General features: G+C 43.7%; 1 protein-coding gene across 5 annotated transcripts in view; it reads left to right on the top strand.

The window, feature by feature from the left end:
• ACOT12 (acyl-CoA thioesterase 12) overlaps positions 1-15,601 on the top strand; it is a 67,270-nt gene that overhangs the window by 11,177 nt on the left and 40,492 nt on the right. For 3 of the 5 annotated variants that reach the window (XM_053299797.1, XM_053299796.1, XM_053299793.1), the window contains exons 4-5: positions 2,252-2,353; positions 7,452-7,587. In XM_053299797.1, coding sequence (XP_053155772.1) covers positions 2,252-2,353; positions 7,452-7,587 — 238 coding nt within the window. The remainder of the gene's footprint in view (positions 1-2,251; positions 2,354-7,451; positions 7,588-15,601) is intronic. The other 2 variants (XM_053299794.1, XM_053299795.1) reach the window with 2 other exon arrangements.

The following is a 15,601-nucleotide window of genomic DNA, read 5'->3' as shown; positions in this document are numbered from 1 at the left end:
GAAATCCAGAACAGATTGTGAGAAGCTCCAAAAGGATCAATCCCAACTGGGTGAGTGGGCGACAAAATAGCAAATGCGGTGCAATGTTGGCAAGTGTAAAGTGATGCACATTGGGATGAAAACCCCCAAATTTGCGTATATGCTGATGGGATCTGAGGTGTCGGTGACTGACCAGGACAGGGATCTTGGGGTCGTGTGGACAACTCGTTGAAAGTGTTGACTCAATGTGCGGCAGCTGTGAAAAAGGCCAATTCCATGCTAGGGATCATTAGGAAGGAGATTGATAATAAAACTGCTAATATTATAATGCCCTTATACAAAACGATGGTGTGGCCACACTTGGAGTACTGCATATAGTTTTGGTCACCATATATTGAGGACATTGTAGGACTGAAAAAGGTGCAGAAGAGGGCAACTAAGATGATCAGGGGCCTAGAGCACCTTTCTTATGAGGCAAGGCTACAACATCTGGGGCTTTTTAGTTTAGAAAAAAGATGACGGTGGGGAGACATGATAGAAGTCTATAAAATCATGCATGGTGTGGAGAAAGTGGATAGAGAGAAATTTTTCTCCCTCTCACATAGCACTAGAACTAGGGGTCATCTCATGAAATTGATTGCCAGGAAATTTAGGACCAACAAACAGAAGTACTTTTTCACACAATGCATAATCAACTTGTGGAATTCTCTGCCACAAGATGTGGTGAGAGCCAACAACCTGGATGGCTTTAAGAGGGGTTTGGATAACTTCATGGTGGAGAGGTCTATCATCGGCTACTAGTTGGAGGACTATAGGCCACCTCCAGCCTCAGAGGCAGGATGCTTCTGAATACCAGTTGCAGTGGAGTAACAGTAGGATAGAGGGCATGCCCTCAACTCTTGCCTGTAGGCTTCCAGTGGCATCTGGTAGGCCAATGTATAAAACAGGATGCAGGACTAGATGGGCCTTGGCCTGATCCAGCAGGGCTGTTCTTATATTCTTAAAGATATGCATACTTACTCCTATTAGGTATTGCTGGTAGGGTACTTTGAGTTGGGCTCAACACTCTCCTCTCATCTGTTTGCATCTACTTTTCACATCTCATGAGCACTTCTTGCCACAACTTCTAGGTCAGTAGGTCCAAAGGTTTTGCAACATCTTTAACTTCCAAGTCCTTTCTCAATGGCTCTGTCACTCCTGCCTCCTTTTATCTTTACCATTTCAAAAGATGTGCTTTCTCAAACTCAGTGGTGGGCTACCTTTGATAGCCAAGGCTACTCTGTTCTTAGCGTGAACTGCTCTTATATCTCTGGTTTATTTCAAACTAACCAAAATCTGTCATAGTGTGTTATAGACTGTAAATGTTTTGTTGAAAGAGATCCTACTGTTCCATAGAAAACTGAGCTCAGAGTCTAAAGTAAAAGTTCATCAATGCAAATGTCTGTATATCAGTTCATGTCGATTCAAAACTGAGTTAGCCATCTTGCTCAGGGGAGGTGGCAGTGATGCTGCTGGTTTGCCTTTTGAAAGGCAAGTGAGCACAAGAAAGATGCAGTACCCTGCAAAGAGGGGATTCACTGGGCCTGCTGAAACTGGTTGATTTCAGAGCAACATCAGGAGACTTGGTCCTGGTAGGGAGTTTGAATACTGTCTGCATGGTTGATACCACCAAAGATTTATCCACGTCAGACTAGTCAGCTCCAAAGAGAGTTGCCGCTTTTCAGGCTGAGCACTGTCATTGGGATCAACACACAGCATGATGACCATTGGATGGGGATGGTTGTTGTTGTATTATCAATGATACCAGAGAAACTATCCAGTAAATGCCCGTGACAGTCAAATAACCACCCCAGACAGCATCTCAAACATCCATTAGCTGGGAAACAGTTCAGTGCTCCCAGCAACAATAGATTGCCCAATAAGAGATGCCTAAATAGAAGCACTTTCCAGAGGGAAGACTTGTAGACCCATTCAACCAAAGAACAATGATTTGTTGAGCTATAAACAGATTGTCTGGGAAGGTTCTAAGTGTTTGCACTATGCCTTGAGATCTCATTCTTTCCATTTGCTATTCCAAACAACATTCTACATATATGGTTGTTGCAACCACTTAGATACTTGGGAAGTAACAGCAATACTAACACATTAATGAAAATGTTAGTGCTGTCTGGTTTTTATTAAGACTAAGGGAGCAATTATTGCTACATGAGTTGGTTTTCAGTGATGTAACTGCCTGGAAGTGAACTGTGTTTTTGTTATCTTACTCATGTAGGTTGGTGTCAAAGTTACATTACAGGATCCCTTAACTAACATTCAGAAATTGATTAGTGTGGCTTTCTCTACGTATGTGATAAAACCAGCAGGTGGTGACAAGGTAATAATTTCTTACAAAAAACTTTTAAAAAGCAAAAAATATATATATTATTATGAAATTGAAACAGTTCTTGTACTGCCTATTCATTTTCATTCCATTATCCTATATAATAAAACCCTAAGGTACCTGCGTCCGTGTCTCTGGCAGGAGTTCTGCGCATGCGTGGCGCGCGCGTACGCAGCAGCGGACAGCGTTGAGTCCCATGGGACTCCAGGACACCCTAGGGAGCCAGCCAGCCACACGGGGCGGGAGAAGGGGAAGAATGAGAGAGCGAGGGCGGGTTGATGTCAGGGCAGGGAGAAGCAGGCTGGAGCCACCAGGCGCAGGCAGTGTGGCAGTGGCAGGAGGAGGAGGAGAGGACTGAGAGCAGTAGGTGGCCTAAGGGAGGCGGGCAGGGAGGGTGCCGGCCTTCCCGGCTATTGCGAGAAGCACCGCCAGCAGGGGAAGGGAGGGGAAAGAGTGAGGGAGAGGCAGGCGAGGAATGGAGCGAGCCAGTGGCTCTCCTGCTACCAGCAGCTGAGGGGACTCGCAGGCTGCCGTCATGGCGGGGGCCAACGGCGGCAGAGCGAGAGGCCCGGAGAAGTGGGCCACGGCGGCGCGCCTGATAATCATCCTCCTAGCACCCGTTAATGTAACGGGCTTCATGACTAGTTGGCAATAAAATATTATGCAGTTTAGTTTTAGAATTTTTTTTCCTGTGGCCTAAAATTGGCTAAGTGATTCTTCCTAGTGATGTTTTGTAATGATGGTGGGCTGTTTCTTTTTAAAAGTCAGAATCTTCACAATAATGTTATTGCATCATAAAAAATTGTTTGCAGATACAATTTTATTATTTATTTATTACATTTATATACTGCCTCATCCAAAGAGCTCTTGTTGGTGCACAGCAGCAAAAACAAAACCCACAAATAGGTCATTTATAAAACAATCAATACAAAACAATTTTTAAAACAGTTTAAAACCATTAACAATTAAAACATTTCAAACAGTTTAAAAACCCTGGAAGGCCAGGCCAAACAGATAGGTTTTAAGCATAATTTCTCTTTTAATGTTTCTTTCATCTTTAATAACGCAAATCTTTTTGGGGGAACCCCCTACAAATAAATAAATTCATGGTTGGAGCTTGCAGGCCTGCTCAACTTAGCCCAACCCCAACTGTTTTTCAACTACCACTCCCATAATCCCATGTTCTACAGAGGTTTTGTTCCTACCTCTCTGGCAGATTCCAGGTGGTGTTGCTTGGAAAATGTTATTCTACAAAGCGCAAGCTAAAGTATGGAGTTCCACAAGACTCCATACTGTCTCCAATGCTTTTTAACATCTACATGAAACTACTGGGAGAGATAATCAGGAGGTTTGATCTGGGATGTTCTCAATATGCTGATGACACCGAGATCTACTTCTCCATATTAACTTCATCAGGAAATGGCATAACTCCTCTAAATGCCTGCCTGGAGGCGATAATGGGCTGGATGAGGGATAGCAAGTTGAATTTGAATCCAAATAAGACAAAGGTACTGTCTGTAGAGGGTTGGGACCCGAGATATGATTTAGATCTGCCTGTGCTGGATAGGGTTACACTCACCCTGAAAGATGAGGTACGTAGTCTGGGAGTACTTCTGGACCCAAACCTCTCTCTGATTTCTCAAGTTGAGGCAGTGGCCAGGAGTGCTTTTTATCAGATTCGGCTGATACACCAGATAAGTCCATTTCTGGAGACAAATGACTTTACAACAGTGGTGCATTGTTCACATCTAGGCCTGACTACTGTAATGCACTCTATGTGGGGCTGCCTTTGCACGTAGTTCGGAAACTACAATTGGTACAGAATGCGGCAGCCAGGTTGGTTTTTTGCGTTTATCCGAAAGGACCATATAGCACTGATTTTGAAAGAACTGTACTGGCTTCTGATATGTTTCTGAACGAAATGCAAAGTACTGGTTGTTACCTATTAAGCCCTCAACTGCTTGCGTCCAGGTTACTTAAGAGAGCGCATTCTCTGTTGTGAAACCTGCCACTTCATTAGGATCATCTGGAGAGGACCAGTTTCAGTTGCCGCAGACTCATTTGGAGGTGACTCGGTCCTTCTGTGTGGCTGCCCCAGGGCTTTGGAATGTGCTGCCTGCTGAAATAAGAGCATCTCCTTCCATCTTTCATTTTTGGAGGACCCTACAGACATAACTGTTTTCCCGGCTTTTAATTTTAATTTGTTTTTATTCATTATGATTTTTATCTGTTTTGTGAATTGTAACTGTTTTTATATTGTGTTTATATTATGTGTTAACTTGTACACCGCTTGGAGATTTCTATATCAGGTGGTATAGAAATATAATTAATAAATAAATAATCCCCAGCCACAGTGGCCAATAGCCAGGGATTATGGGAATTGTAAGCCAATATCTACAGGAGGGCCTAAGCTGAACAGCCCTGAGTCCACTCATGCAATAGAACTTCACCACCCTCTCCTTCCTGCTGCACCCTCCTGTCTTTTCACTCACTCCTGAGAATTGAGGGACCGTCTATTATAAGGTGGCAAGGGAAGAATCAGTGGAAACTGTGCAGGGGTGGAAGTTATCTCGACAAACATCATCTTGGGAAGATCTGAGAACAACATTTAGCTCTTCCCTTAAATATATCCGTACTTAGATTTCTTTCACATATATTTCAGTTAGCATTTTCCGTATCTGTAATTCAGTCTTACATTAGGGTTGTGCATGAACTTGTTCGGAGGCCCTTTTATGAGCCTCCAAACAGGTTCGAACATGGGGAGGGGTTGAAGTTCGAAGGCGGGGAGGTCTCACTTTAAGGGTGGGGAACGGTGCACTTCCCCCTCCCCCGGCTTCCCCCTCCCGCTGGCGCTCGGTGTCAGTAAAAGCCTTCGGGGCAGCAGTGTATCTCCCTGCCGCCCCTTCCTACTCTTGGGCTAGAAGTGGCTGGAAGTATTGGGCATGTGTGCCCATGTTGCACGCTTGTGCATGTGCATGTCTGACATGCACACACGTGCCTGGTACTTCCGGCCAAAGAGGGGGAAGGGGCGGCAGGGAGGTACACTGCCGCCCCGATGCCTTTTATGAACACCGAGCACTAGCAGGAGGAAAGTGGGAGGAAGGGTAAATTACCCTCCCCTGCTCCGCCCCATTCCGTGCACATCACTACCTTACATAGACCAAACGTTTGAATTCAAAACAACTGTCTTCCACTTTCTATCCTGCATTAGCAGCCTTCACAAGTGACATATGATTAAAAGGCATTAATTGCAGCAGAAGCCTGTTCTAGGGATGTGCATAGAACTGGCTGGCCCAGTAGGGGTTGAGTCCAGACCGGACTCAGACCTGACTGGGCCAGTTCGGTCCAGCACCCCCTTGAACCACCCCCTCCGGTTCGGTTCCGGGAGGTTTGCGGACTGTTTTTAAATTAAAAAATTTTAAGGCACTTACCCCCTCTGGACGAGTTGTTGGAGACAGTGGGGGGGGGGTCCACGAAGGTTCCCCTTCCCCCCGCTGGCCTCAATGCTGCCTGAACTGGCACATTGGGCCTTCCCCCTCATCATGGCAGCTATTTTGGAGGCTGCCATGCCTGTGCAATTGGCCTCTGCGTGGCCTGACTCTCAGAGGCCAATTGCGCAGGTGTGGCAGCCTCCAAAATGGCCACCGCACTGAGGGGGAAGGCCTGAATGGGCCAAAGAGCCGGGCAAACAGCCTGGTTCAAGCTGCATTGAGGCTGGTGGGGGGAGGAGGAACCTCTGTGGACACTCACACACACCCCCGTCACCTCCAACAAGAGGAGAGGAGAGCTGGTCTTGTGGTAGCAAGCATGACTTGTCCCCATAGCTAAGCAGGGTCTGCCCTGGTTGTGTATGAATGGGAGACTTGATGTGTGAGCACTGCAAGATATTTCCCTCAGGGGATGAAGCCTCTCTGGGAAGAGCAGAAGGTTTCAAGTTCCCTCCCTGGCTTCTCCAATATAGGGCTGAGAGAGATTCCTGCCTGCAACCTTGGAGAAGCCGCTGCCAGTCTGTGAAGACAATACTGAGCTAGATAGACCAATGGTCTGGCTCAGTATATGGCGGTTTCCTATGTTCCTATGTTCCCCCCAGAGGGGATAAGTGCCTTAATTTTTCTTTTAAAATTATAAATAAATAAATAAGTAAATAAATAAATTAAATTAAAACGTTCGCAAATCCCCGAACAGTCGGGGGATGTTCGGTCTGGGGTCGGACTGAATGGGGTGGTTCGGTTCGACCCCGGACCACCGAACCAGCTTGACGTTGAACCTGTCCGACGTTGAGCCAGTTTACACATCCCTAACCTTTTCATGTTTACTCAGAAATAAGTCCCACTGTGTTCAGTGAGGCTTACTCTCCAATACATGTACATGTGATTCTAGCCTTAGTGTCACTTGTAAAGATGCCCTTAATCCATTTAAATCATGGGGATCACTGAAAATTAAGTATTAATAAGACTACTTAGATATAATTCAAGAATACTGTACTTAATTTAAGTGGTTGCAGACTGAGCTGCAAATTGAGTTGCAATGTTCACAGAAGTTGGTACAAGTGCAACCTATGTTGTGCTTTTTAAAGCAAGAAATAGTTCCTACCAGTTTATATCTGGTAGAACTGAAGTGAGCAAATATATAGAAAATAGCTTCACTATGGGAATTTAAGCCTAGGCCACATAATAGGTAGCAATTTCACAGTTGCATTGTGTTAAGTGCATGCTACAAAGCCCAGCTACTTAGTTGCATTTCTGATTTTTGTTTTCTTAGAAAATTTTTCAGCAAATCTAGGCTTGGCTGATTTTTGTTTGCACATTAAAAAAAAACTTATCTCCAAATCTTGGTAAATTGTGGTACTGTAAACACTGTAAACAGTGGTGTCAAGATATTACGGGGGTGTCAAGATATTACGGGTAAAATTTTTCTCTTTTTACCTGGCATTAATGAAGGTTCCTGTGTTGCAAACACACACACACACACACTCTCTCTCTCTCTCTCTCTCAGGAAGAATTCTAAACAATTCTATTGTTAATGTGTTCAAATTAGAATTTTGCTCTGGGCTGACTAGATAATGAATTTAAACATTTCTTCATTTGTTTAGATTAACTTAAAACCAGTAGAGCTTCTCACTGCACAAGATTTCCTGGAGCACGCACTAGCTGCTGAGAGAAGAAAAATCCGACTAGAACATGAACATGTGTTTAAGAACTTGATGCAAGAATGTGCCATGGATAATGGTGAGTAAAAAAGACATATTCAGCATTTGACAAATGAGGGACAGGGAACACATTGCAGATAGTATAAGATTTTATCATGAAGAGTGAACTGCCCATTTGTGTGATACCTTGTTTCTGACCCCCCAACCTTTGAACAATAAGGCCTAAGAATATAAGATTTGTAAAGAACAACAGGAAACTGCTTTCCTAAGAAACATCTATCTTTTCTGAATCCAGGTTTCTAGATACACACCATTTCTGGTGCCATTTACTCTAAGGCAAAGTAAATAAATACATTGCAAATCAATCTTAACACAGTGTCCAGGGGACAAGGGATATTTTGCATACAAACCTAGGTATGAGGATGCAGGCTTGCACACTAATCTATATAAAGCATAACCTGCAAAATTAAACAGAGCACTTCTGTCCAGGATTGCAGTCTCATAGCTTTAGATTGAAACTTTTCACAGTGCTTATTAGCCATTACACAGGGTGGGAATAGAGGACAGAATCCCTCACCAATCCCAACCTGCTTCCTAACAAATGCTCAGAAAAGTAACCTTTTCCTGAAGCCTCTTATAGTGCCAATGCTTTCTGTCTAATGGATGTGGCTGACATCCTGACTAATGAAGTACTGGTGCAATGAGAGAAGCACTGCGGCTTCTGAAAAATGCAATTAATTCAGCTCCACTGCTGACAGCAGTGGGAGCAAATGTGATTACTTCTCCTTCCCTAGGAAGTGCTTTGTGCCACCCAAAAATATGCTTCTGAGGATTGCACAGCCATTAGGGATGTATTTTCAGGTGACACAGCAGACTTCCAGGGGAAGGAGAGGTTGTTGAAATCCCACCCCTGGCCCCCACATACACTAGCACTGGTGCAGTGTTAATCTTCAACTTTTCAAAAGCACTGGTGCTAACCAGTGTTTCTCCCATTGCATCAGTGCTTCATTTGTTAAGGATGTAAACCTGTGTAAGAAGGTGTAAACCTAATCTCAAACATTTTGGGTGCTGATATATTTACTAGTATTTTGATCTTTACATAATCTCAGTTTTTATGGTCCAGAATTAAGAGATTGTGGAGATGTTGGGAGCCAAGATTTTACACCAATGGTTCCATACCCATAACGGATCAAGAAATATGAATTATGCAACATTGGATTTTTGATGTCTTTCCTATAGTCAGGCTCTCTGTTCTAAAGAGTGATTGCCTATATATTTTTAAATTAATTAGCCAATTGTTTTGGAATGAGATTTCAACAAATAATAAAATGTCTTTCAATTGTGAAACTTTACAGTAAATTTTAAGTTCTAGATCACCTAAGCCTTCTTTGTTGGGAGAGATTGCAGATCAAAGATTCCTGGCCAAAATATTCTGTCAAAATATTAAGGGTTTTAGAAGATAAATGAATGGTTGATGTTTGAAGATACAATTTTTCTGAAGGTTCATCATTTTAACATTGGAGTTGGTTGTGTTTTTTTTAGTTTATTTTCATTTGAGAATTTCCCCCTTTATCTGCAAATGACAAAAACAACAACAACTGAGTACCAAAATATATATCCATAATTACTGGTGCTCCTTGTTTTAAGGTCATAACCGCCTGAGTCAAATCTCTGCAAAATAAATTTTATCACAGATCTGAGAATTATTTTTGGAGCTGTTTTTCCTTGCCTGTTCCGTGCTGAGGATGCAGAGATGATAAAGTAGACTAAAATAATTACTAAAGTATAAAATAAAATATCACACATCTCAGGTCTTCAGTGCTATCAAGTGCTAAGTATTATTAAGTGCCAGCTTAGTAAATCCAAGCCCAAGTCCTGCATAACATATATTGGACCACACCAATATGTGTATCCAACCTTGGTAAAAGGTAAAGTGTGCCATCAAATCGATTTTGATTCCTGGCACCTACAGCGTCCCGTAGTTTTTCTTTTGTAGAATACAGGAGGGGCTTACCATTGCCATCTTCCGCACAGTATGAGATGATGCCTTTCAGCATCTTCCTATATCGCTGCTGCCCGATAAAGGTGTTCCCATAGTCTGGGACATACCAGTGGGGATTCAAACCGACAACCTTCTACTTGTTAGTCAAGGATTTTCCACACTGCACCACTTGCCAGTAGTTTAAAAGAGATTATTTGATGTTATATTGCACTACACATTTCTGCTGATGACACCAGTTATTTATTTATTTATTTTTAAAATTGGATTTCTATACCGCCCTTCCAAAAATGGCACAGGGTGGTTTACACAGAGAAATAACAAATAAATAAGATGGATCCCTATCCCCAGAGGGCTCACAATCTAAAAAGAAACATGATAGACACCAGAAACAGTCACTGGAAGTACTGTGCTGGGGGTGGATAGGGCCAATTCCTTTCCCCCTGCTAAATAAAGAGAATCACCACGTTAAAAGGTGCCTCTTTGCCAAGCTAGCAGGGGTTATTATAGTTTAATAAATAGGGACTCTTGCTCAGTGGTACAGCAAATGCCTTGCCTGAATAAGCTCCTTAATGCAGAGCTGGAGCAGACCTGTTGATCCCTAGAAAACAGAGGAGATGCTCCTGGACCAGATCTACCAATAGACTGACTCCGTGTAAGCATCTTCTGAAAATCTAATCCAAACAGCAGCAGTAACTTAATATTCTTAAGACCAGTTAAAAGTCATGAAGCAGTACAAAACTCTTCTTTTTTTAACATCAAAGGAAATGGAAAAGAGTGGTAAAGAGAAGAATAAAAGATGCTGCTAGTAGCGGAAAAGCCCTTTTTCATCATATATTTTATTCTTTTCCTTTTTGTGTGTCCTTTTGTTTTGTTTAAAGTCAATAGCTAGCTTACTCCTTTATGGCTTTTATTTGATTGTAACATAATTATTATGCTATCTTTCTGCCTGGATTTTTTTGATTTTTGATAGACCAGCATGCCTGAAAACATTTTGTTTTGTCTCCTTAAATCTATGTTATCCGCTATGGAAAAATGTTTTGAGCTTGTGACCTTTGACATTTGAAAGCTGCTCCTGAACAAAATGAAGTCTTAGCAGTTTTCTTGGACTAAAATTAAGACAACTGATGCAATAATTTAATCTTCAGAATTGGCACCATTATATGAGACATGCTAAGAATACCAGAAAGCTGTGGGTTACTCTCTTTAAAATATAGTATCACAGCCAATATTGGTCCACACTTCAGTGATAAATGGCTAGAAAATAAGAATGAAATTCATGTTTGCTAAAGCTGCTTCCTACCAAATATCTAGTTCACAAAGAAGTAATAAGGTGGAATTTGTCTGTACAACACAAATTGTACAACCTGATAAGTAGGTCCAAAGTACAAGGCAGCCAGATGGATCCAAACTACGACACTGGGATTGTAAAACAGAGTTAACTAGGGCAGAAGCCAAATGCTTAATTCAGGTCAAATGGAATCGTGTGACAGCTTAGAATGATTGGCATTAAAACAAATAAGTAGGACCTGAAACGAGCCACAGTATATATATCCTAAGCCCATTAGAGGAATGCTCTTTAACAGGGGCGTAGCTAGGGGACAGGGGGCCAGTGTTCATCTGTCTCTCTGGTGGCCCCCCCGAGTGAGGGAGATAATGAAGAAAATAGGGAGGGATGGAGCTGGAGGGCCCTTAGGAGCTGGAGGGCCCGTGTTCTTTGAACCCTTTTGCTCAATTATCGCTACGCCCCTGCCCTTTAACCAGCCTTACTGCCTCCTCCCTCCTGAATGAACCCTGTAAACTTCAAGGTGGATAATTTTTTAACCTCATCGCACATTCCCCCCCACCCAACAATTCTAGCATGCCCTAGAATATCTACTGTAAACTATATTCCCTTTTCTGTCTCTTTCCTCCTGACTCTATTTTCTTTTTTGATTGCTCCCTTCAGCTGCCCTCAACAAGACTTAAATAATAGATTCACACAGCCTGCTTGACTTCTGGTTTCTTTAGACCCTTTTAGTTTTTTTCTCCCTGGGAGTGAGAATGAGAGCTGCCTGTAGAAAACGATGGAGAAATCAATAGCTGCAATTGGGTAGCAACAGCAAGTCTCCCAAACAAAATGTAGCAGAAAAAACCGGAGATGTTGTCTTTCTAGACAATGAGATGAGTTTAACATTTTCTTATCTCTATATGCCCTCAACATTCTGAAAGTTGCTTAGAACTCACACAGGTCCTAGATGCTAAAAGGGTTAGTTTTGGGTTTTTGTGTGTGTTTGTTTTAACAGTTTCATTTTCTTTCTGCATCACAAGGGAGAGAGTCTTAAGTATGTAGAAACCACAGCCTTGTATGTATTTATTTTACTTGTATATCAGCCTTGTATATATTTATATATATTTATATATAAATGTCATTATATATAATGACATTTATATCAGCCTTTTGTTTGAGGACTCCAAGGCAATTTACAGATATAATAGGCATCATAAAAACACAAAAGGTGTTAAAATGTCCACTCTCCAGACTTCTGGTGTTATATTAGAAGATCCCCTCTTCTGAATGCTGCTCCTTGAACATTTCACGGTGAAGACAGAGAAGAAAGTTGAACAGTCTGCAAACCCTGATTCTTCCCAATGCCAAGAATCTGAAGATTCCCAATGACTTATGAAGAAGTGATTGATACTATCTGGTCTCCAGACCTAAGGTAGTACTTATTTTTGAGTAGTGTTATGTTACATCAAACCTGATAGGCACTCAGCCCCCTGAGTTCACTATTAAAGGGAATAAGTAAGACCTACAACAAAATGTTCAGCATGTAAATTTATTTCATTTATTTTCATTTCATATAAATTCATTTATATGCTCAACATATACTGAGAGAAGCTGGATTGGAAGAAGATGAGCATGGTTTTAAAGTTGGAGGAAGAAACTTCAATAACCTGCGCTATGCTGATGACACCACTTTGATAGCTGAGAATGTGGATGATCTGCTAGCTCTAGTAATGAAAGTTAAGGAGCATGAGCCAGCATGGTGCAGTGGTTAGAGTGCTGGACTAGGACCGGGGCAACCTGAGTTTGAATCCCCATTCAGCCATGATACTAGCTGTGTGACTCTGGGCCAGTCATTTCTCTCTCAGCCTAACCTACTTCACAGGGTTGCTGTGAGGAGAAACCCAAGTATTTAGTACACCACTCTGGGCTCCTTGGAGGAAGAGCGGGATATAAATGTAAAAAATAAATAAACAGTGAAAAAAGGGACTACAACTAAATGCAAAGAATACTAAACTAATGACAATGGGTACATCAACCAGCCTCAGAATTGACAATGAAAACATTGAAGTGGTTGATAGCTTCTGCCTTTCAGGATCGACCGTCAACAGTAAAGGATCCAACTGTCAAGAAATACGCCGTAGACTAGCACTTGGTAGGGTTGCAATGAAGGCCTTGGAAAGGATATTGAGATGCTGTGATGTGTCTACACCTACAAAGATTAGAATTGTTCAGGCAGTGGTTTTTCATGTGACACTCTATGAATGCGAAAGCTGGACTTTGAAGAAGCAAGGTAGAAAAAGCATTGATGCTTTTGAACTTTGGTGCTGGAGTAGACTTCTGGGGATACCATGTACAACCAGGAGAACAAACATATGGATCATTGAAGAAATCACTCCAGAATTTTCACTTGAGGCACAAATGACCAGGCTCAAACTATCCTACTTTGGACACATGATGTGAAGATCCAGCTCCCTGGATAAGTCCATAATGCTGGGAAAAATTGAAGGAAAGAGAAGAGGATGACCAGCAGCAGAGTGGATGGACTCGATTACAACAGCAGTACATACACCACTGTGAGACCTTAAAGGCCAAGTTGAAGACAGATAATCCTGGAGAGTATCTATCTATGTGGTTGCTAAGAGTTGACACCAACTTGACAGCACTCACTCATTCACTCACTCACTCAATCACAACAAAATGTTGCATTTCCCTAGTCCTAATGCCAATGTCCAAGAGAGTATAGCCAAAATGAGCCTCTCCAGCTATTGTCGTTCAGCTCCCATCATTCCCATCCACAAGAAATTGCAGCTGAGAAAGATACATTCAAGCCAACAATAGCTTGATAACTTGGGCATAGCATCTATTGGACAACGGGGGACAAATGTCCCTGGGCTGTCAGGATCTGGGAGTGCCACAGTGCTCCCTTGTCCTCCTCCTCCTGCACCAAGCCAATGGACTTTTGTCTGGTTGGAAGCGCGTTGTGCAGCCCCTCATTCTCTCCCAGCCGTTACTTGGTTCACCACAGTGCCTGTGTATTCTTTCTCTCCCTTGGGCGAGGGAGAGAAAGAACATGCAGTTAGTGCAGCAAATGAAGCACCAACTGGGAGTGGGGGCACATGTGCACCCTTCCTGCTCCTGGCCATGCTCCCTGCCTCGGGATGCATGTGATACCAACTTGGGGCATGGCCAGTGTGTGAATGGGCATGTGCAGTGGCAGTTACAGGCAGCAATAGCCTCCTTCCATCTTCCCTGTAACAGGGAATCCCCAATGTTGTTGACTACAACTCCCAGAATCCCCAGGTGCAATGGTGTTTGCTTGGGGATTATGGGAATTGTAGTCAACAACGTCTGGAAGACCCTGTTAGAGGGAACACTGGCCTCCTGTCCCTGAGCTGTTGGTGAGCCCCTTATGCAGTTGTGGAGACCCTCATGTTGGCCACTCCCAACATAATTGTCATCATGTTGGGATGATCATGTCCTGGTATTGTTGTTAAACGTTCAGTTCTCTCTCTCTCCCTCTGCCCTGAAGAGGCAGGACCAGCACCGGACCTTGCTCTGGGCCCTGACACCAAGCCAGAACCTGAGAGAGGTTCTGGGATGGAGCACCTTAAGACAGCACCCAAAAAGCCTGAACCCCACAAAGTGACCCCACTAGAACCCAAGCCCCTGGGAAAGTCAGCTCTTCCCCTTCCATCACCCTCCCTTATATCTGCATGCAAGTGTTGGTAAAAGGCAACAGGCAAGGCAGGATCAATTGCAGAGAGGAGGAAGAATGCAAAACTTAGGCGACAAGACTGCCTTTTTAAGATTGCTGCTCTCCAGGCAGGAAGGTTGAGCCCAGCATAGGTAGACTGAGCTCAGGGGTATTTAAGAGCTCAGTCTAGCTCTGGCTGTTGATGGATCAGTGTGTTCCAGGGACATGTTCATGGAGCTGCCGACCCTAGCTTGCTGTCAGACTTTGTGGTCTCTGGGCCATGGAATGGGGCAAGATGGGACACTTGTCAGGCTAGAGAAGCCTGCTGGAGAAGAGGAGAAGAGGATACCATCTCCCCCAGGGTGTAAGCCTGCCTCTTCTCTTCTGCCCTCCCTGGTTGCCATCTGCCTCCCCCCAGGACTGCTTGCGGAGAGGCTTTGCAGGACTGGGGCTGGGGGCGTAGCAAGGTTGGAGGGGGCCCAGAGACAAGATTTTAAAATGGGCCCCTTGCTGATATACACACACAAACACACTTCACAATATATAGTGCACTCACACTCACATCCCCATTATGGATACGGTGAATATCTAGTTCACATTGAATCTAGTTTTTTTACTCTCTGCTCCTGCTGATCTCCAAGAGACTCAACATAATTCATAGGGGGTGCAACACAGGTGGGCGGGGAGTCATGTGATGTGCCTCTGGGGGGCCCCTTGAGGCAGTGGGGCCCCAAGATGACTGCCTCCCCTTGCCTAATGGTAGTTACGCCCCTGACTGGGCCTTAAGGGTGCCTGGGCAGTTTTTCCTGGTTCCACCTGCTGAGCTTATTGCTCAGCCTATATAGGAAGACTGCCAGTGGTGGCGGGCCCGCCACCAGCGGGGGCGACACCAAAGGGGCGACACCAAAGGGGGTTGCTCCTTTGGGGGAGGCACTTTGGGGGAGAAACGAGGGCGAGGGCTGGACACTTTGTCCAACCATTTGTATAGAGGGAGGCATTCAATAGTGGGGCTTCTGTTTAATCCGTTTTAAGTTGTGCTGAGGTTAGGTTGAAGTTGTAATGTGTGTGGGTTTGTCTGGAGATGGGGAGCCAGGGAGTGCCTTTGTTGAAGGTAGGGCAGCTATTCCGGT

Source organism: Hemicordylus capensis, chromosome 2 (genome assembly GCF_027244095.1).
Source record: "Hemicordylus capensis ecotype Gifberg chromosome 2, rHemCap1.1.pri, whole genome shotgun sequence".
Lineage (NCBI taxonomy): Eukaryota > Metazoa > Chordata > Lepidosauria > Squamata > Cordylidae > Hemicordylus > Hemicordylus capensis.
Note: the sequence above shows the minus strand (reverse complement) of the source record. Positions and strands in the feature narration are given on the sequence as shown.